The 21,420-nt window shown below is 45.5% G+C and overlaps 1 protein-coding gene, 1 long non-coding RNA gene and 1 other non-coding gene across 3 annotated transcripts; all 3 read left to right on the top strand.

The window, feature by feature from the left end:
- Positions 1–3,371: 3,371 nt before the first annotated feature.
- Positions 3,372–12,685, top strand: LOC120296844 (endogenous retrovirus group 3 member 1 Env polyprotein-like). Its single transcript, XM_039318872.1, has 2 exons — positions 3,372–3,841; positions 9,016–12,685. The coding sequence occupies exon 2, from the start codon at positions 11,033–11,035 to the stop codon at positions 12,293–12,295; it is 1,263 nt and encodes a 420-aa protein (XP_039174806.1). The 5' UTR covers positions 3,372–3,841; positions 9,016–11,032; the 3' UTR covers positions 12,296–12,685.
- A 1,854-nt stretch (positions 12,686–14,539) lies between these two features.
- LOC120296845 lies at positions 14,540–19,212 on the top strand. Its single transcript, XR_005553597.1, has 4 exons — positions 14,540–14,894; positions 17,019–17,133; positions 17,685–17,864; positions 18,912–19,212. It is a non-coding gene; the product is annotated as an uncharacterized LOC120296845 (long non-coding RNA).
- LOC120296846 lies at positions 16,520–16,659 on the top strand. The gene has a single exon (XR_005553598.1). It is a non-coding gene; the product is annotated as a small nucleolar RNA SNORA9 (small nucleolar RNA).
- Positions 19,213–21,420: the final 2,208 nt, after the last annotated feature.

The following is a 21,420-nucleotide window of genomic DNA, read 5'->3' on the forward strand; positions in this document are numbered from 1 at the left end:
ATAATAATAATAATAATTAAAAAACAACAACAATAACATTGGCATTGACAAATTTGCCATTAGTCAATTGCAAAAGGCGGCCTTACTAGGAACTGCGACGATATCTGTAATACCATCAAACATCCACATCTGCCTATCCCAGGTCCTGGGTAAGGACTCGATAGGTAGACAAAATGCCAAATCCAGTCTGAACATCTGGCTGACTGTGCGATGATCCATAATAATAATAGTAAAGTTGGAAGGGACCTTGGAGGTCATCTAGTCCAACCCCCTGCTCAGGCAGGAAACCCAATAATAATAATAATAACAACAACAACAACAACAACAACAATACTAGTAGTAGTAGTAGTAGTAGTAGTAGTAATAGTAGTAGTAGTAAAGTTGGAAGGAACCTTGGAGGTCATCTAGTCCAACCCCCTGCTCAGGCAGGAAAACCTATAATAATAATAATAATAGTAAAGTTGGAAGGGACCTTGGAGGTCATCTAGTCCAACCCCCTGCTCAGGCAGGAAACCCAATAATAATAATAGTAGTAGTAGTAGTAGTAGTAGTAGTAGTAGTAGTAGTAATAATAATAATAATAATAATAATAATAATAGTATGGAAGACAAAGCACTACATGGCCAATACATGAAAAAAATAGCTGGGAAAGCAGATAATAATAAAATCTGGCAATGGCTAAGAGCAGGAAAATTGAAGAAAGAGACCGAGGGACTAATTCTGGCTGCACAAAACCAAGCCTTAAGGACAAATGCATACAAAGTCAAAATTGAGAAGACAGCAACAGACAGTAAGTGCCGCCTATGCAAAGAAGCTGAAGAAACAGTGGACCACTTGGTAAGCTGTTGCAAGAAGATTGCACAGATTGATTACAAGCAGCGGCATGACAAAGTAGCAACAATGGTGCATTGGAAGATCTGCAAAAAATATCATTTGCCTGTAAGCAAAAACTGGTGGGATCATAAAATAGAGAAAGTCATAGAAAATGATAAAATTAAACTGCTCTGGGACTTCAGAATTCAAACAGACAAGCACCTGCAACATAACACCCCAGACTTAACAATTGTCGATAAGAAAGACAAAAAAGTCTGGATAGTGGACGTGGCAGTGCCTGGAGACAGCAGAATAGAAGAGAAAGAACTGGAGAAGATAACAAAATACAAAGACCTACAAATAGAAATAGAAAGACTGTGGCAAAAGCAAGCAAGGGTAGTACCAATAGTCATAGGCGCCTTGGGTGCAATCCCAAAACATCTGGAGCACCACTTGAACACCATTCGCATTGACAAATTCGTTATTAGTCAAGTTGCAAAAGGCGGCCTTATTAGGAACTGCTTCCATCCTGCGACGATATCTGTAATACCATCAAACATCCACATCTGCCTATCCCAGGTCCTGGGTAAGGACTCGATAGGTAGACAAAATGCCAAATCCAGTCTGAACATCTGGCTGACTGTGCGATGATCCATAATAATAATAAAAGTTGGAAGGGACCTTGGAGGTCATCTAGTCCAACCCCCTGCTCAGGCAGGAAACCCAATAATAATAATAATAATAATAGTAGTAGTAGTAGTAGTAGTAGTAGTAGTAGTAGTAGTAAAGTTGGAAGGGACCTTAATAATAATAATAATATAAAGTTGGAAGGGACCTTGGAGGTCATCTAGTCCAACCCCCTGCTCTGGCAGGAAACCCTATAATAATAGTAAAGTTGGGAGGGACCTTGGAGGTCATCTAGTCCAACCCCCTGCTCTGGCAGGAAACCCTATAATAATAATAAAGTTGGAAGGGACCTTGGAGATCATCTAGTCCAACCCCCTGCTCAGGCAGGAAACCCTATAACAACAATAATAATAAAGTTGGAAGGGACCTTGGAGGTCATCTAGTCCAACCCCCTGCTCAGGTAGGAAACCCAATAATAATAATAATAATAATAATAATAATAATAATAATAATAATAATAAAGTTGGACGGGACCTTGGAGATCATCTAGTCCAACCCCCTGCTCAGGCAGGAAACCCTATAACAACAATAAGAATAAAGTTGGAAGGGACCTAGGAGGTCATCTAGTCCAACCCCCTGCTCAGGTAGGAAACCCTATAATAATAATAATAAAGTTGGAAGGGACCTTGGAGGTCATCTAGTCCAACCCCCTGCTCAGGCAGGAAACCCTATAATAATAATAATAGTAAAGTTGGAAGGGACCTTGGAGGTCATCTAGTTCAACCCCCTGCTCAAGCAGGAAACCCTATAATAACAATAATAATAAAGTTGGAAGGGACCTTGGAGGTCATCTAGTCCAACCCCCTGCTCAGGCAGGAAACCCTATCCCATTTCATACAAACGGCTGTCCAGTCTCTTCTTAAAAACTTCCCGTGTTGGAGTATCTCCTATCTCTCATGGTCCCACCCCCTCGCTTCCTGATTGGTTGAGTGCCCGCTTCATTCCGACTTCGAACGCTGCCCTGAGCGCTGGAGATAAAACACATTGAGCGCGTGGACAACTAGGTCCACGCTTCCTTCTCGGTCCCGCCTCCTCGAGTCCTGATTGGTTGGCTGCCGGAGCCAGTCCCGACGTCGGGCGCCTGAGAGCGGTAGAAAAAAAAAAAAAATCAGAAGGCCATTGAGGGCGGCAAGGTCACATGAGCGGAAGGGGGCGGAGCGATGGAAGGGCGCCGAGGGAGAAACGGCGAGGCGGGAGGAGCTGCCGGGCGGCCTGCAAACGTGGATCCGCCTCCATCCGCAGCGGAGTAGCGCTGGATGCAGCCCAGGTGGGTGAGTCTCCGGTGGGGCCGCGCCAGAGAGTCTTCGCCCCGGGAAAAATTGCGCCTTTCGACCTCGCGTCCGAGGCCGCTTGGCCCGGGCTTAGGCCGCCGAACTACAACCCCCAGCAGGCCGCGCGCCGCCATTGCCCGCAGCCCAGCCGGCTTGCAAACTCGTGGGATTTGATTTCACGGTGGAGCAATTCAGGGGGGGGAGTCTTCAAACTTGGCTCTTTTCGGAGCTCGTGGACTTCAACTCGCAGAACTCCTGAGCCAGCCGTGCTTGCTTAGGAATTCTGGGAGTTGAAGTCCACGAGCTCAGAAAAGCGCCAAGGTGGCCTACCCCTGGTTGAGCTACTTGTCTGGAGCCCGGGCAGATGGCCACGTGGCCGGGGGTGGGGGGAAAAGAGAGAGAGCGCGCTAGCAGAGAACACACTGAGGACTAGTGACTTGATAGTGAATGGGAAAGTTCCAGAAAGTTTAAAATTTTCTTATTCAACAGCAGGCTCACTGAGCATGTGCAAGAAACATGAGTAGGTGCTTGAAACTAAGCAGAGAACACCCACATTCGGTGAACCAAGAATATCCATATATGGTAAGGTTAGGACAATTGTGTTGTTTGATAGGTTTGTGACCTGCCACGTCAGCTATGTAGGTATAGGAGGAGTTAGGGAGGGTATAATTGCTGTTACGCAATTACGTAAGGGGTGTGGCTCTTCCTTGTGACTCTTGTGAGTGCATGGTTGAGTTCCACCACGCTTTGCAAACCGTCTTTTTCTACTAGACTTGAGTTTTGATAATAAAAGAAACTTTATTCTGCTACTCCGAACCTCGTCTCTGAATTTCTTTCAAGGAATTCTACAAACAAATTGGGGGCTCGTTCCGGGATCCAATCTGCGCTGGGACTCTGAGGGGTCCTCCTTAGGTGCACCCCTTTCCTTTTGAAAGGAGGGGAACCACCCAGAGGACTGCGGAGCTCTTGGAAACCCGTAAAATTTCAATCAAGACGAGTATTAGGAGAAGGGTGAATAAAGTGCGGAACAGCCTGAAGACAGACTGGGTAACATCTGGGCGCAGACCCTGGTGAGTATTGGTTTGAAAACACCAGAACACAAGAGTCCAGGGCGGTCCGGATAGAGTGTGTGGATGTGAGAACTGGCAACGGGGCCGGGTGGAAGTCCTTTTGAGGGAGGTCTGCAGGACGGAGTGAGTGAGGGGGATATTATTGAATATCCAGAGACGGTGACGTGTGGAACTGAAAGGAGTTGCTGGGAGGGACACAGGCGCACATACTCAAGATAGGCTGACCCCCCCATAAGAGAGATGGGGGGTAATACAGAGTCGACTGAGTCAGGGAAGAAGTGTGTTAAAAGGATCCGGAAGAACCCCAAACTCAAAATCGACCCGAATGGCCCTTTGGGCAGAATATTGGCTGGATGGGGATCCCCGCCCTATAACCGGGAGATTTTGAGGTTGGGGTTGAACAAAGAAGATATGGTTAATTTGTGCTGTTTTATTTGGTGGGAGGATGATAATGTGGAGTGGCCAAGGGATGGCTCCACAGATTATTTTCAGTGTCACAATTTATATAATTATGTGAAGAAAAAGAAATGTAAAAGTTTGGATAATGAATTGGATTATGCACTAATTTGGGTCCCGGACCTTTGGAACCCAAGGAAGCACATCCTTGTGACAAAAACAGATGATGAGGAAGAAGAAGAACAAGAGCAAGGGAGGGATCTCTTGAAGAGTATTCCACCCCCCTATAATCCTATTTGTACCCCAAATCCTCCTCATCCAGTAAATGTGGTGACACCACCATTGTATCCAGAATTACCAGGGGGAATAAGTCAGTTGACCCCAGGACCATGGTCTAGTCAACCTATGCCGGTCCTGAGTCCACAAGATCGGGATCCATACTGGACCCCGACATACCCAACCCCGCCTACCCCTGTGTTAACTCCCTATACTGACCCAAGAACTGGGAATAAAACAAAACAGTTCGGGAATGTGACAGGAAGCACTAAAAAGGATCTGATGACGCAAATGGAAGAAGGGGAGGAGGTTCAACGATTCCCCTTGAGAGAGACACCGAATGGGGTGGATGCTCAGGGGGCCCCAATTATAGCTTATGTGCAGGAACCCCTTAAGGCATCAGAAGTCCGAGCATTTAGAAAGGAAATGAAGAGTTTTATTGAGGACCCTCTTGGGGCCAGTGACCAACTAGACTCTCTGTTAGGGCCCAGCATTTATACTTGGGAAGAAATGCAAAATATAATGGGAATTTTATTTAGTCCTGAGGAAAGGAACTTAATCAGAGTAGCCGCCATGGCGGTATGGGAACGGGAAAACCCTGTGGTGGCTGGAGGGAACCAAGATAAAGGGGAGGCTAAATATCCCCTTGTAAAACCAGATTGGAACAACAACGAGGCCGGGGGGAGAAGACATATGCAAGATTTAAGGTCAATAATTATAAAAGGAATGAAGGAAGCTGTTCCCAAAACCCAAAACATGGCTAAAGCAATAAATATAGAACAAGAAAAAGAGGAAGCCCCAGCAACGTTCTTGCAGCGTCTTAAAGATGGAATGCGGAAGTATGCAGGGGCGGATCCTGACGAGGCCTTAAACGTCCAACTCGTTAAGATCCAGTTTGTGACGAAGGCGTGGCCAGACATCGCCAAGAAATTGCAGAAGAGGGAGAATTGGACTGCAGAATCTCTGGAAGTATTGTTGAGAGGAGCCCAGAAAATATATGTGAATAGAGAGGAAGAGAAACTGAAAAGAGATGGTCAAAGGACAAGTAGGATGGTGGCGATTGCAGTAAAAGAAGTAATGCAAGCGCAGCCAGAGAGAGGAACAGGGCGAGGCTGGGGGCCACGAGGAAGAGGAAGTGTTGGGTTTAGAGGAAGACCAGGAATGAGAAGCAGGAGCGGAATGACCAGAGGAAGAATGATAGGAGAGAGAGGAACTTGCTTTCACTGCGGCAAGATGGGACATTTTAAAAGAGAATGCCCTGCTCTGGCCTCAGGAGAGCAAATTAATAGGTTGATGGAGGAGGATGAAGACATCTACTAGGGAAGTCGGGGGCCCCTGATTAGGAGTTCCTGCCGGGAGCCCTTGATAAACTTGGAGGTGGGAACCCAGGAATACACCTTTTTGGTGGATACTGGAGCATCTCGCACCTCTGTGTGTGTGATGCCAAAGGAAGGAAAATTTGACGATCAGGCAAAAATCAAAGTTAGTGGGGTAAAAGGGGAAGCTTTCAATGTAAAGCAATTGGAACCAATGAAAATAAAATATGGGGCGAATGAAATTCGGACTTTAAAATTGTTGTATGTACCTGAGGCAGGAATTAATATTATGGGAAGAGATTTGATGTCTGCACTGGGACTTATAATAAGTTTTGATCAAAATGAAACAGTTTATGTTTTAACGGAAGAAAAAGAACAAAAGATTGATCCTTTAGTTTGGGTGCAACCAGGAAATAGAGGCGGATTAGAGATAGAGCCTCTAAAGATAAAATTGAAACCCCATAGTGAAGTAGTGAGTCAGAAACAGTATAATATTTCAATAGAAGGAAGGGAAGGTCTCCAACCAGTAATAGATCAGTTAGTAAAAGATGGGCTGTTGGAAGGGACTATGTCACCTTACAATACCCCCATACTACCTGTGAGAAAACCTGATGGTACTTACAGAATGGTGCAAGATTTGAGGCTCCTGAACCGGATAGTAGAAACTAGACATCCGGTGGTTCCAAACCCTTATACCATTCTGAGTAAAATACCTGTAGAACACAGATGGTTTAGTGTGATAGATTTGAAGGATGCCTTTTGGTCTTGTCCTTTGGACAAAGACAGTAGAGCATTATTTGCATTTGAATGGGAAAATCCTTTCACTGGAAGGAAACAACAATACCAGTGGACTGTATTACCCCAAGGATTTACAGAATCCCCAAATTTGTTTGGACAGGTGTTGGAGCAAACTTTAGAGAAATTCAAATTGCCAAAAGGCATAAAAATGATTCAATATGTAGATGACTTATTAATGTCAGGCAAAAAGAAAACAGATACTGAAGAGGGAACAATTGCCTTGCTAAACTTTCTAGCCCAGCAAGGTCTGAGAGTGAGCAAGGGAAAACTTCAGTTTGTAGAACAGGAAGTAAAGTATTTAGGACATTTGATCAGCCAAGGTTCTAGGAGAATCAGTGCTGAAAGAATTCAAGGGATTGTGGAACAATCGAAGCCTAAAACGCAAAAAGAATTAAGAAAATTCTTAGGATTAATTGGATATTGTAGATTGTGGATAGAAGATTATGCCAAGTGGACGAAAAGGTTATATGAACAATTAATCCAAACCAAACCATTTAAAATTGGATGGACTAAGGAACTGGATGAAGACTTCCAAGGACTAAAGCATCTGCTGGTTAGTGCTCCTGTCCTTAGTCTTCCCAATTTGGATAAGCCATTCCACCTCTTCGTTTCAGTGGAGGGAGGGGTAGCTATAGGAATTTTGACACAAAATTGGCCGGGGCAAAAGAAACCGGTGGCATATTTGTCAGAAAACCTTGACTCTGTGGCCCAGGGGTGGCCCACTTGTATTCAAGCAATAGCAGCAGTAGCCTTATTGGTGAAAAAGAGTGAGAAAATTACAATGGGAGGGGCGCTGATTGTCAGTAGTCCTCACCAAGTAAGAACTCTACTGAAACAGAAAGCAGGAAGATGGCTAACTGATTCAAGGTTGTTGAAGTATGAAGGAATGTTACTGGACCATGCTGACCTAGTTCTGACGACTGATTCAGCATTGAATCCGGCACAATTCCTAAATAAGACTAGCTCATCTGAAAATGAAGAAACTGAACATTGGTGTAATGAGATAGTGGATTTAGAAACAAAAATCAGACCGGATTTACAGGATACTCCTTTGGAAAAAGGGGAAAGATGGTATATTGATGGTTCTTCACGAGTAGTGGAGGGAAAAAGACAAAATGGATTTGCCATCATCCAAGAGGGAACATGGGCCCTGTTGGAGGGGGGTAGATTGCCAAATCATTGGTCTGCACAAGCAGCTGAACTATATGCTTTAAAAAGAGCTTTAATATTGGGAGAGAAATTGAATTTAACAATTTACACCGACTCTAAGTATGCCTTTGGAGTGGTGCAAACCTTTGGGAAAATTTGGAAAGAAAGAGGGTATGTGACAAGTCAGGGGAAAGATCTGATACACCAACAACTAGTGGAGGAGGTGTTATCGGCCCTTGTATTGCCACATAGAATTGCTGTAGTACATTTGAGAGCACATCAAAAAGGGGATGAAATTGAGAAAAAGGGAAATAGATTGGCAGATCAGGAAGCTAAAGAGGCTGGCATGAGTGAAATTATTGAACAAATTAAACTCATGATCCCTCATGTAGCTAAAATAAAAGAAATCCCAACTTTTAATGAAAAGGAAGAAGACAAAATTAAGCAGATTGGAGGAATCAAGGATGAAGAAGGAAAATGGTGGTTACCAGATGGAAGACAAATTCTTAATTATCCCCTCATGAGACAAATCTTTGAAAGATTACATGAGGGGAGTCATTGGGGAACTCAAGCTTTGATTGATGAAGTGCTAAAAAGGTATGCAGGAGTGAAGGTTTACACTGCAGCGCAACAAGTAACTCAAAAATGTATAATTTGTCGAAGAGCGAATAGAAATCAATTGAGAGAAAAACAAAAGGGAGGAAGGCCTTTGGCCCTTTCCAAAACATACAAAAATATTTGCTGGTAATTGTAGATCACCTAACAGGATGGGTGGAAGCTTACCCTTGTTTTGATGAAACTACTAGAACTGTTAGTAGATTGTTGTTAGAACATATTATACCAAGGTATGGGATTGTTCAAAGAATTGATAGTGATCAGGGAAAACACTTCACCGGAAAAATCACTCAAGGGATAGCTAATGTGTTGGGAAATAAAATGGGATTTGCACAGTCCATGGCATCCGCCCTCTAGTGGAAAAGTGGAAAATATGAATGGAAAGATTAAAACTATGTTAACGAAATTGTATTTGGAAACAGGAATGAATTGGATGAAAACTTTGCCCATAGCCCTGTTTAGGATAAGAACACAACCTAGGAGGGATGTTGGGATTTCACCTTATGAAATGTTATTTGGCATGCCATTAAGGAACGCTGGTATACAAATGGGGAATTTACCTAGTAAGGATAAGGGACTGATTCAATACTTGCAAATACTGTCCCAGACTTTTGATTCTTTCAGAAAAACTGGCTATTTGATACAAACCCCTCCTCTAAGCTTCAAAGTCCATTCCATAGGAGTGGGAGACCAAGTGTGGATAAAGACGTGGAAAGACGATTCCCTCAAGCCGAAATGGGATGGACCGTTCTTGGTGTTGTTGACCACAGATACTGCCATTCGGACACAAGAAAAGGGTTGGACTCACTATACCCGAGTAAAGAAGGCTAATCTTGAGGAGTCGGAAACATGGAAAGCCTTTCAAAAAGAACCATTGAGACTGGTATTAAAAAAACAATGACTTATATCCTTTTGAATATAACAATAGTGGCGATTGGGGGAGAATTATGGATTGAACCGCCTAGGATCTTTGAACCTGATGAAACTTGGACACAAATTCGGTGTTATAATGACAAAGAGAGTGAGTATTGTCCCATGAATTGGATCTTTGAACCCAAATTTTGGTGGTATGAATCTAAGTTACAACCAAACTGGCAACAAGTAGGTCAGGAGGAAAGTTGGATAGTGGTAACACAAAAGAAAGGGGGTTAGTGTCAAACTATATTTACAAGTAACCCGAGAGACTATAGGAAGATATACCTGTACCATGTGGGAGGGGAAGACCTATTTGACCAGTCGCTCTTTAGTGGCCTCCCCAGACTCTTTCGAGTTTCCTCCTATTCCCTCGTGGATATTGACGGCTTCGGCTATTAGGAGACGCTCCCTGCGAAGAGGAAAGAGAGCAATTAGTATGATCATCTGTCTGAAAGGTGGGGGGGCACCAAAAAGGGGAGTTTCAATACTGGAAAACAACCCAATATGGATGTAATCTGACTCTGGAAGTAACACCAAGGCAAACTCAGAGAGATCCAGCTTGGTCTTGTACGGATCAAAGTGGAGAGTGGATGAGTGGAATCACCCAGATGTGTGAAAACGCAACCATGGGAGACCCGAGGTGTTGTGGTTCAGTGGTTGTGGCACGAAAGGGGAAAGCACTGATAATCTCCACTTTCTATGTAATAATACTAGGAGTCAGTATTTACAACCCGGATGGGAAGGGTTGTGTGAAGTATTATGGGAAGAACCTGTTCAGACTCATCAGCCTGTCCATCCCTTATCCCCTCCCATTAGGAAGATAAGAGCTACTGCTACTACAAAACAGGCCACAACGAAGTTCGGACCCTGCCAAGAGTGCAAAGAATGTATCAAAAAGACTAAGCAAGGAAATAGGGTTACTAGTACCTTATTATATCATACCCTAAAACCAGAGTGTAATGCTACTAAAGTGCAACCTTGTGTGTGTAATCAAACCCAATATTTTAGGTGTTATACAGCCCAAGGGATACAGTGTTATGAACCAAAAGCAGTAGGCCCAATCACTACTGCTAACATTTATGTATATGGATATAAAGGGGGAGTTACCGGAACAGAAGGGTTATTTGCTATAGCTCAAACTAAGGGAGGATACGTTGCCCACAATACCACAAGAGGAAATACCAAGCTGTCTGTGTGCTTTGACACTTGTAAAGCTATAAGAATAGGACAAGGACATGATGATAGATATGGAGTAAAATGTGGTAACTTTGAATGGGAAAAAAGTTACATGAGGGAACAAACATATCTATTTCAGGTTGTAACGCCCACCGCGAGTACAGGCCAGGTGGCTTTTGCTCCAAGCCATACTTATTGGTATACCACCAAAAACCCTTGGGGATGAAGGGACCCCAGGGGTTCAACTTGTCTATGGCCTCAGTATCAACAGATTGTAAGTCAGAACAGTGTACACAGATTTGCTTACAAACCAAGGTATCTGAAACCCCCTCTACTAGTTTTTATTATTTTGGTATTGGTATAAATGGGGAAGGAAGAGACCCATATGGATATATTATAGTAAAGGTGAGTTCAACAAAGTTAACTTCAGACCCAGTAAAAGTATATTGGGAATATCAGGAAGAGATCGCAAAATTTAATAGTCTCCCAGTTCCACCAAAGGCTAAAAATATGTTTTATCGCTTTAGCCCAAGAGGTTGCACAGAAGCTAATGCTGAAAAATAGCTTCGTGTGTGGGGGAACCAATATGGGAGATGAATGGCCATGGCATGCTAGAGAAGCTAATTATACTGAAATTGAGAAATGGAGAGGAAATTTCACTTATCAGGACACTTATAATGAAACTTGGAGGATGTCCATTAACCTGGTAGGCAATATATGTTACTCGAGGAGCAACCATAGTGGGAGAACTAAACCTATGGGGTTCATGCGCTGTCTGAACACCTGGGAAAACAATACTTGGATATCACAAACGAATCAAAGTGTCCCTAACAACTCCTTATCTTTAATTCTCGAGCTTGCCTTCCTGAAAGATCCTGAAAACGATACCCTCCCCTGGACTACTCCTGATGGGTTATATTGGATTTGTGGAGCATTTGCATATAATATTCTTCCTGCTGGGTGGTTTGGGTCTTGTATTTTGGGTGCTATACAACCCTCTTTCTTCCTCCTGCCCTTACAAAGAAGACAATTATTGGGTGTCCCTGCCTATGAACATGTGGGAAACCTGGTAAAGCGATCTGTGGCTAAAGTGGGAGAAGGGTTAAAAATTGGGAGTTGGAAGGATGATGAATGGCCACCCGAGCGAATAATTGCTTATTACGATCCAGCTACTTGGGCCCAAGATGGGAGTTGGGGGTATAGAACCCCAATTTATATGTTAAACAGGATTATCCGATTACAAGCAGTAGTAGAAATTATAACCAACAGAACGGCTGCCGCTTTAACTAAGTTGGCCAAAGAAAGTGTTTTGTCTAGAACATATATTATGCAAAATCAATTGGCTTTAGATTATTTATTGGCCAAGGAAGGGGGTGTCTGTGGAAAATTTAATTTAACTAATTGCTGTATACAAATTGATGATTCAGGCATGGTAATTAACCAGATAACGAGAGATATGGTTAGAATTGCACATGTGCCTGTACAAACCTGGACACAGATATTGGATGATGAAGGATTCCTAGGAGGAATATTTAAAAATTGGAAACAGGCCCTGTTTATGGTGTGTATCATATTCATTGGTATAATGATGTTGCCTTGCCCGATCCCAGTAATAAAGAACCTAGTGAACAGTTCAGTCCACGGTATATTACAAGCCCAACAGAATGCTAAGTCTATAATGGTATTAAAAGAAATTGGGGATCAAATCCAATTGTTGGAAAGTATGGATACCTTACATCCAATGAAAACTACCAAGGAAGAAACTATTAGGTTAAATGAAATAAAAGAAAATATTAAACAAATGACCAAATAAGGAATGGGGGAATTGAATGGGAAAGTTCCAGAAAGTTTAAAATTTTCTTATTCAACAGCAGGCTCACTGAGCATGTGCAAGAAACATGAGTACGTGCTTGAAACTAAGCAGAGAACACCTACCTCAGGTGAACCAAGGATATCCATATATGGTAAAGTTAGGACTATTTTGTCGTTTGATAGGTTTGTGACCTGCCACGTCAGGTATAGCTGACGTAGGTATAGGAGGAGTTAGGGAGGGTATAATTGCTGTTACGCTTCTGTAAGGGGTGTGGCTCTTCCTTGTGACTCTTGTGAGTGCATGGTTGAGTTCCACCACGCTTTGCAAACCGTCTTTTTCTACTAAACTTGATTTTTGATAATAAAAGAAACTTTATTCTTCTACTCCGAACCTCGTCTCTGAATTTCTTTCAAGGAATTCTACAAACAATCTAGTCCAACCCCCTGCTCATCCAGGAAACCCTATAATAATAATAATAATAATAATAGTAAAGTTGGGAGCTTGGAAGTCATCTAGTCCAACCCCCTGCTCAGGCAGGAAACCCTATAATAATAACAACAATAATAGTAAAGTTGGAAGGGAGCTTGGAGGTCATCTAGTCCAACCCCCTGCTTAGACAGGAAACCCTATAATAATAACAATAATAATAGTAAAGTTGAGAGCTTGGAAGTCATCTAGTCCAACCCGCTGCTCAGGCAGGAAAACCAATATTATTATTATTAATAATAATAATATCTGAAGAACAATGATGAAGATGCACTGAAATTAGTATATCAGGAAGGCTTACTAACTACTGGAGAGACCAAACTGGCCTACAAGAAAGACCAAATGAAGAACAGAATAGAGGCATGGGAAGACAAAGCACTACATGGCCAATACATGAAAAAAATAGCTGGGAAAGCAGATATTAACAAGACCTGGCAATGGCTAAGAGCAGGAAAATTGAAGAAAAAGACCGAGGGACTAATTCTGGCTACACAAGACCAAGCCTTAAGGACAAATGCATACAAAGTCAAAATTGAGAAGACAGCAACAGACAGTAAGTGCCGCCTATGCAAAGAAGCTGAAGAAACAGTGGACCACTTGGTAAGCTGTTGCAAGAAGATTGCACAGACTGAGTACAAGCAGCGACAGGACAAAGTAGCAACAATGGTGCATTGGAAGATCTGCAAAAAAAGTCATTTGCCTGTAAGCAAAAACTGGTGGGATCATAAAATAGAGAAAGTCATAGAAAATGATAAAATTAAACTGCTCTGGGACTTCAGAATTCAAACAGACAAGCACCTGCAACATAACACCCCAGACTTAACAATTGTCGATAAGAAGACAAAAAAGTCTGGATAATGGACGTGGCAGTGCCTGGAGATAGCAGAATAGAAGAGAAAGAACTGGAGAAGATAACAAAATACAAAGACCTACAAATAGAAATAGAAAGACTGTGGCAAAAGCAAGCAAGGGTAGTACCAATAGTCATAGGCGCCTTGGGTGCAATCCCAAAACAACTGGAGCACCACTTGAACACCATTGGCATTGACAAATTCACTAGTAGTCAATTGCAAAAGGCGGCCTTATTAGGAACTGCTTCCATCCTGCGACGATATCTGTAATACCATCAAACATCCACATCTCCCTATCCCAGGTCCTGGGTAAGGACTCGATAGGTAGACAAATGCCAAATCCAGTCTGAACATCTGGCTGACTGTGCGATGATCGATAATAATAATAGTATCTGAAGAACAATGATGAAGATGCACTGAAATTAGTATATCAGGAAGGCTTACTGACTACTGGAGAGACCAAACTGGCCTACAAGAAAGACCAAATGAAGAACAGAATAGAGGCATAGGAAGACAAAGCACTACATGGCCAGTACATGAAAAAAATAGCTGGGAAAGCAGATAATAACAAGACCTGGCAATGGCTAAGAGCAGGAAAATTGAAGAAAGAGACCGAGGGACTAATTCTGGCTGCACAAGACCAAGCCTTAAGGAAACCCTATAATAATAATAATAGTAAAGTTGGAAGGGACCTCGGAGGTCATCTAGTCCAACCCCCTGCTCAGGCAGGAAACCCTATAATAACAATAATAATAAAGTTGGAAGGGATCTTGGAGATCATCTAGTCCAACCCCCTGCTCAGGCAGGAAACCCTATCCCATTTCATACAAACGGCTGTCCAGTCTCTTCTTAAAAACTTCCCCCGTTGGAGCATCTCCTATCTCTCATGGTCCCACCCCCTCGCTTCCTGATTGGTTGAGTGCCCGCTTCATTCCGACTTCGAACGCTGCCCTGATCGCTGGAGATAAAACACAACCACATTGAGCGCGTGGACAACTAGGTCCACGCTTCCTTCTCGGTCCCGCCTCCTCGAGTCCTGATTGGTTGGCTGCCGGGGCCATTCCCGACGTCGGGCGCCTGAGAGCGGTAGAAAAAAAAAAAAATCAGAAGGCCATTGAGCGCGGCAAGGTCACATGAGCGGAAGGGGGCGGAGCGATGGAAGGGCGCCGAGGGAGAAACGGCGAGGCGGGAGGAGCTGCCGGGCGGCCTGCAAACGTGGATCCGCCTCCATCCGCAGCGGAGTATCCCTGGATGCAGCCCAGGTGGGTGAGTCTCCGGTGGGGCCGCGCCAGAGAGTCTTCGCCCCGGGAAAAATTGCGCCTTTCGACCTCGCGTCCGAGGCCGCTTGGCCCGGGCTTAGGCCGGCGGACTACAACCCCCAGCAGGCCGCGCGCCGCCATTGCCCGCAGCCCAGCCGGCTTGCAAACTCGTGGGATTTGATTTCACGGTGGAGCAATTCAGGGGGGGAGTCTTCAAACTTGGCTCTTTTCGGAGCTCGTGGACTTCAACTCCCAGAATTCCTGAGCCAGCCGTGCTTGCTTAGGAATTCTGGGAGTTGAAGTCCACGAGCTCAGAAAAGAGCCAAGGTGGCCTACCCCTGGTTGAGCTACTTGTCTGGAGCCCGGGCAGATGGCCATGTGGCCGGGGGTGGGGGGAAAAAAGAGAGCGCGCTAGCAGAGAACACACTGAGGACTAGTGACTTGATAGTCTGTTAAAAAAAAAAAAGAAGGCTTAGAAGCCACTCGTTCGCTCTTTGGCTGCAGCAGGGAAGAGCGTCTGTGCAGTATTGTGGTTTTTTTTGGGGGGGTGAAAGTGTGTTGTTACCTTGGTGAATAATAATAATAATAATAATAATAATAATAATAATAATAATAATAATAATAATAAAGTTGGAAGAGATCTTGGAGGTCATCTAGTCCAACCCACTGCTCAGGCAGGAAACCCTATACCATTTCAGTCAAATGGCTGTCCAGTATAATAATAATGAAGTTGGAAGGGACCTTGGAGGTCATCTAGTTCAACCCCCTGCTCAGGCAGGAAACCCTATACCATTTCAGTGAAATGGCTGTCCAGTCTAATAATAATAGTAATAATAAAGTTGGAAGGGACCTTGGGGGTCATCTAGTCCAACCCCCTGCTCAGGCAGGAAACCCTATACCACATTTATATGCAGAAATGCACGTGTGTGTGTGTGTGTGTGTGTGGTATGTGTATATGGTATATGTGTATAAAACACACACATACACACACACATCATAAGTCGCTTTCCCCACAGCCATTTTAACTTCAAATAGTCCCAAAATGAATGATTTTAAACCAAGGATTAGCTGTGGCGGTCGTACGTCCGAGGATTCATCATAAGTCGCTTTTTTCACTCCCATTTTAACTTCGAATAATCCCAAAATGAATAGTTGTCCATCAAGGATTATCTGCGACGGTCGTAAGTCCAGGGACTGGTCATAAGTCACTTTTTCCCATTTTAACTTTGAATAATCCCAAAATGAATGATTTTATATCAAGGATTTAACTGCAACGGTCGTAAATCCGAGGACTCGTCATAAGTCACTTTTTTCACTCTCATTTTCACATCAAATAGTCCCAAACCGAATGCTTGTCAGTCAAAAGATTTGCTATCATTTTGCCTGAACTGATTCTTTTTCCAACGAGGGGATCTTTTCGGAGAAAGAACTTGACAACGATACCGCAATAATTGTGTGGACCAGAATTGAGCCCCAGGGTGTGTATGCCAAGCCACCACACACTTGCATTTGTTGTGCCGTTTTTCTCATTTTTTGTCTCCCTGATGTTTTTGTAGAATTAGATTTCCCCACCCCCCAGAGTGTCTCTTCGAGTAGGATTCGCACTCGTGTCGGACAACATCGCAACGACGCAAACCTTCCAGCGTGGCTGGGTCTGGTCGGTGACCCTGATCATTCCTGTTGTGTTTGCGAAAGCAACCCGGGACGGTTTGAGGCCTCCCCCCGCTCTCTTTTTTTCGGGGAGAGGTTATAGAAATCCCGGACAAGATTATATTTAAAAAAAAAAGGATGCTAGTCCTCAACGTACGACGGTGATTGAGCCCAAAATTCCTGCTACTGTTACTAAGTGAATCAACTGTCATATTAGTAACACGGTTGTTAAGTGACTCTGCCTTTCTCCATTGACTTGTTAGAAGGTTCCAAAAGAAGGAATCGTGTCACCACTGTGACCGTCGTAAATACGAATCAAATTTGGGGGACGCGAGTGTGAGAAACGGTCTAAGTCACTTTTCCGTTGGCATGGTGACTTCACGCGGTCACTAAACGAATCGTCGTGTAAGTTGGGGACGACTAATTCAGTCCGGAATTATTTCTCCCTTCTATAACTGAGATTTCTCTCCTGCTTAGGAAGAATCTGCCATCTCTCCTCACCATGGTGCTAGTCCACTTGAAGGAAGAGGTGCCTTCAGGATGCTCGGGACACCGGATACCATCCTCCCCGGCCGTTTGGCTCCTTTTTCAGGTAAAGGCTTGGTGGAAGTTTGGGGGGGGGGGCGGGAAGAAAATCTATCCTGAATTTTGCTCAGCGTCTTGAAGGGAGTCCTTGACTTACGGCGGGAAGTAAGCCTGGCGTGAACGGTCATAACGTAAGACATCGTACGACCCGATCTGATTATTCTGTCACTCTTTGGGACAGTTTGTTAAATCAATCACTTTGTTTGTGTGCCATAAGCTACATTTAAATTCAGCCTTAAAAAACTGAGGAAATATAGGTAAATATGCGGGTGTATGTGGTCCTCGTTTTACGATGATTCGTTTAGTGACCGTCGGCACGTGCAACAGCACCAAAAAACAGGGAAACGGTCCCTAACCCAATCGTTTTAAGAGGAGGACCATCTATCTGGGCATGATCGTGTGTGTGTGTGTTGTCGTGCCCACATAAGTACTGGTCGCCCGGCGCCCTCATAACGTCGGTCGCTAAACGAGGACACGATGCATCTAGGAGGAGAGAAAAAGGATGAAAAGAAAGGAATCCATCTAGACCTCAAATCTTCTCTGTCTTTTGTCTCCTAGTTCTTACGGGGGCCTCTTTTCACACAATCCCCGGAAACCGGTTGTGAGTTTGTGTCTGGCAATCCTGGATGAAGATGGTTTGTCGGACAAGCCAGCTTTGATGTTTGGACTCTGCATCTCGGCCTAATCGTGCTGCTCCGGCTTACCAAGCATTAGAGCAATGTTTCCCGAACTTGACAGGTGAGTGGACTTCCACTCCCAGAATCCCCCAGCTGGCGTGCTTTAAGAGAGGTGAACTTTGGACCAATCACCAGGAGACTGGGAGTTCTAGTCCCGCCTTAGACAGGAAAGCCAACTAGGTGACTTTGGACCAATCACCAGGAGATTGGGAGTTCTAGTCCTGCCTTAGACACAAAAGCCTAGCTGAAAGCCGACTAGGTGACTTTGGACCAATCACCAGGAGACGGGGAGTTCTAGTCCCGCCTTAGGATAGCTGACTAAGTGACTTTGGACCAATCACCAGGAGACTGGGAGTTCTAGTCCTGCCTTAGACAGGAATGCCAATTAGGTGACTTTGGACCAATCACCAGGGGACTGAGTTCTAGTCCCACTTTTGGCATAAAACCCAGCTGGGTGACTGACCAATCACCAGGAGATGGGAGTTCTAGTCCCGCCTTAGACAGGATAGTCGACTAGGTGACTTTGGACCAATCACCAGGAGACGGGGAGTTGTAGTCCCGCCTTAGACAGGAAAGCCGACTAGGTGACTTTGCACCAATCACCAGGAGACGGGGAGTTTTAGTCCCGCCTTAGACAGGATAGCCGACTAGGTGGCTTTGGACCAATCATCAGGAGACTGGGAGTTCTAGTCCCGCCTTAGACAGGAATGCCAATTAGGTGACTTTGGACCAATCACCAGGGGACTGAGTTCTAGTCCCACCTTTGGCATAAAACCCAGCTGGGTGACTGACCAATCACCAGGAGATGGGAGTTCTAATCCCGCCTTAGACACGAAAGCCGATTAGGTGACTTTGGACCAATCACCAGGAGACGGGGAGTTCTAGTCCCGCCCTAGGTGTGAAAGCTCGCTGGGTGATTTTGGGCCAGTCCCTCCCTCTTGGCTTGTCCCACCTTGCAGGGTTGTTGGGGGGAAAAGTAGGAAGAAGGGGCATTATGTTACTTACAAAGTACTACTACTAGTAGTCTAGTAGTAGTAGTAGTAGTAGTAGTAGTAGTCATGAATTTTCAGAGCACCTGGCTTTGAACGTCCCGCCTCTCGTCTTCTAGGTGGCCCCAAAAAGACGCCTGACTCTCTACGCCGCTGCTCGGTGCCCATCATCCACTCCCACGCCTCTCGCCTCAAAGAGGAAGCGGCCGTGGGCATCCCGGCCGCCACGATGAGTCACCTGCAGCCGGGCTAAATTGAGACCAACGAAACAAGGAAGTGGGCCGACGGAAAGTTTGCCAAGGAGAAGATGACGAAGCCCATGCTTCTCTTGTGACTCCCCCCCAGGGGGAGGGGGGATGATGGGCTTTCCACTGCTACAAATTTAGACTTCCGGAATGAGATTAAAAGTCATTAAAGGTCTCCCTGTCTGTCTCTTCTCTCTCTACCTTGGAGGTCATCCAGTCCAACCCCCTGCTCAAACAGGAGACCCTAATAGAATAACAAGAGCTGGAAGGGACCCTGGAGGTCATCTAGTCCAACCCCCTGCTCAAACAGGAGAGCCTGACAGAATCTCAGACGAACAAAGAGCTGGAAGGAACCTTGGAGGTCATCTACTCCAACCCCCTGCTCAAAGAGGAGACCCTAACAGAATAACTTGGAAGGGACCCCCGGAGGTCATCTAGTCTAACCCCCTGCTCAAACAGGAGAGCCTTACAGAATAATAGAATAACAGGGTTGGAAGAGACCTTGGAGGTCCTCTAGTCCAACCCCCTGCTCAAACAGGAGACCCCAGTAGAATAAGAGCTGGAAGGGTCCCTGGAGGGCCTCTAGTCCAACCCCCTGCTCAAGCAGGAGACCCTTACAGAATAACGGAGTTCGGACCTTGGAGGTCCTCTAGTCCAACCCCTTACTCAAACAGGAGACACTGACCATAACAGGTGGAAGGGATCTCGGAGGTCATCTAGTCCAACCCCCTGCTCAAGCAGGACACTGACAGAATAACAGTTGGGACCTTGGAGGTCATCTAGTCCAACCCCTTACTCAAGCAGGACACCCTGACAGAATAATAGGTGGAAGGGACCCTGGAGATCCTCTAGTCCAACCCCCTGCTCAAACAGGAGACCCCAGTAGAATAAGAGCTGGAAGGGACCCTGGAGGTCCTCTAGTCCAACCCCTTACTCAAGCAGGAGACACTGACCATAACAGGTGGAAGGGATCTCGGAGGTCATCTAGTCCAACCCCCTGCTCAAGCAGGACACTCTGACAGAATAACAGTTGGGACCTTGGAGGTCATCTAGTCCAACCCCTTACTCAAGCAGGACACCCTGACAGAATAATAGGTGGAAGGGACCCTGGAGATCCTCTAGTCCAACCCCCTGCTCAAACAGGAGACCCCAGTAGAATAAGAGCTGGAAGGGACCCTGGAGGTCCTCTAGTCCAACCCCTTACTCAAGCAGGAGACACTGACCATAACAGGTGGAAGGGATCTCGGAGGTCATCTAGTCCAACCCCCTGCTCAAGCAGGACACTCTGACAGAATAACAGTTGGGACCTTGGAGGTCATCTAGTCCAACCCCCTGCTCAAGCAGGAGACGGCCTAGACCCTGTCGGACCCGACGGCTGTCCAATCCTGTCTTAAAAACCTCCAGTGTCAGGCGCAACCTGCTTTATCTTCCTCCCGCTTGCCACCTCCAGAATATATTGAATTAATTGGCATTTTAATTCCGTACATCTTGAGGAGATACTCCCCACTTGCTCTCGGGCTCAGCCTCTCCTGGTGCGAGGGGGGGGGTCTTCGTTCCCTGCAGACCCCGCCTCCGAAGCCCCTTGGCAACCCCCCCCCCATCCAGCGGGCTTGAGGGTGGGGCAGCCCGCCCGTCTCTGGCCAGGAAGAGGAAGCGACGTTGCCGCCCACAAGCCAAACCACAATAATTGTGGCAAAAGACGGTGGAGTGGAAGATGGGCAGGGCGAGAGAACAGAAGTAAAACTGCTCCCTGTAGAAGAGACTACGATTGGGTAGCTCCGGGTTGAACTGTGGGGGTCCTGGGTGCTCTCTTGAGCTTGGGGGGGGGGTTGTTTCTGCGCAGACGTCTCGTGACCCAACTAGGGAACATCATCAGTGTTAGGAGGGGGTAGGCTTTGCCGAGAGGGAGGAAGGAGAAGAACCGTGGGATCCTTTATGTTCTCTGAGCTGGGTGCTTTCCTTGCAGACATCTCGTGACCCAACTAGGGAACAACATCAAGGCTAGAAGGAAGGGGGGGAGTTATGGAGAAGAGGAGGAGGAAGAGGGAGGGAGGAAGTAGAGGGGGAGGAGGAGAGAAAACACAGGGAAAAGGAGAGGGAGGAGAGGAAGTGGAAAAGGACTCGGTGCTCTCTCAGCTGGGTGGTTTTCTTGCAGACGTCTCGTAGCCCAACTAGGGAACGTTATCTGTGCTAGAAGGGAGGAAGGAGATGGAGGAGGAGGAAGGGAGGAAGGAGAGGGGGAGGAGGAAGGGAGGAAGGAGGGGGGAAAGGAGAGGAGGAGGAAGGAAAGTGAGGTCCTTGGTGCTCTCTGAGTTGGGTGGTTTCCTTGCAGACGTCTCATGACCCAACTGGGGAACAACAACAAGGCTAGAAGGAAGGGGGA

This window comes from Crotalus tigris, unplaced genomic scaffold (genome assembly GCF_016545835.1).
Source record: "Crotalus tigris isolate CLP2741 ecotype Arizona unplaced genomic scaffold, ASM1654583v1 scf7180000021611.299338, whole genome shotgun sequence".
NCBI lineage: Eukaryota > Metazoa > Chordata > Lepidosauria > Squamata > Viperidae > Crotalus > Crotalus tigris.

Excerpts from the sequence above, each read along its gene's own strand:
- LOC120296844 (XM_039318872.1), top strand. The coding sequence starts at position 11,033 with ATGCTGAAAAATAGCTTCGTGTGTGGGGGAACCAATATGGGAGATGAA.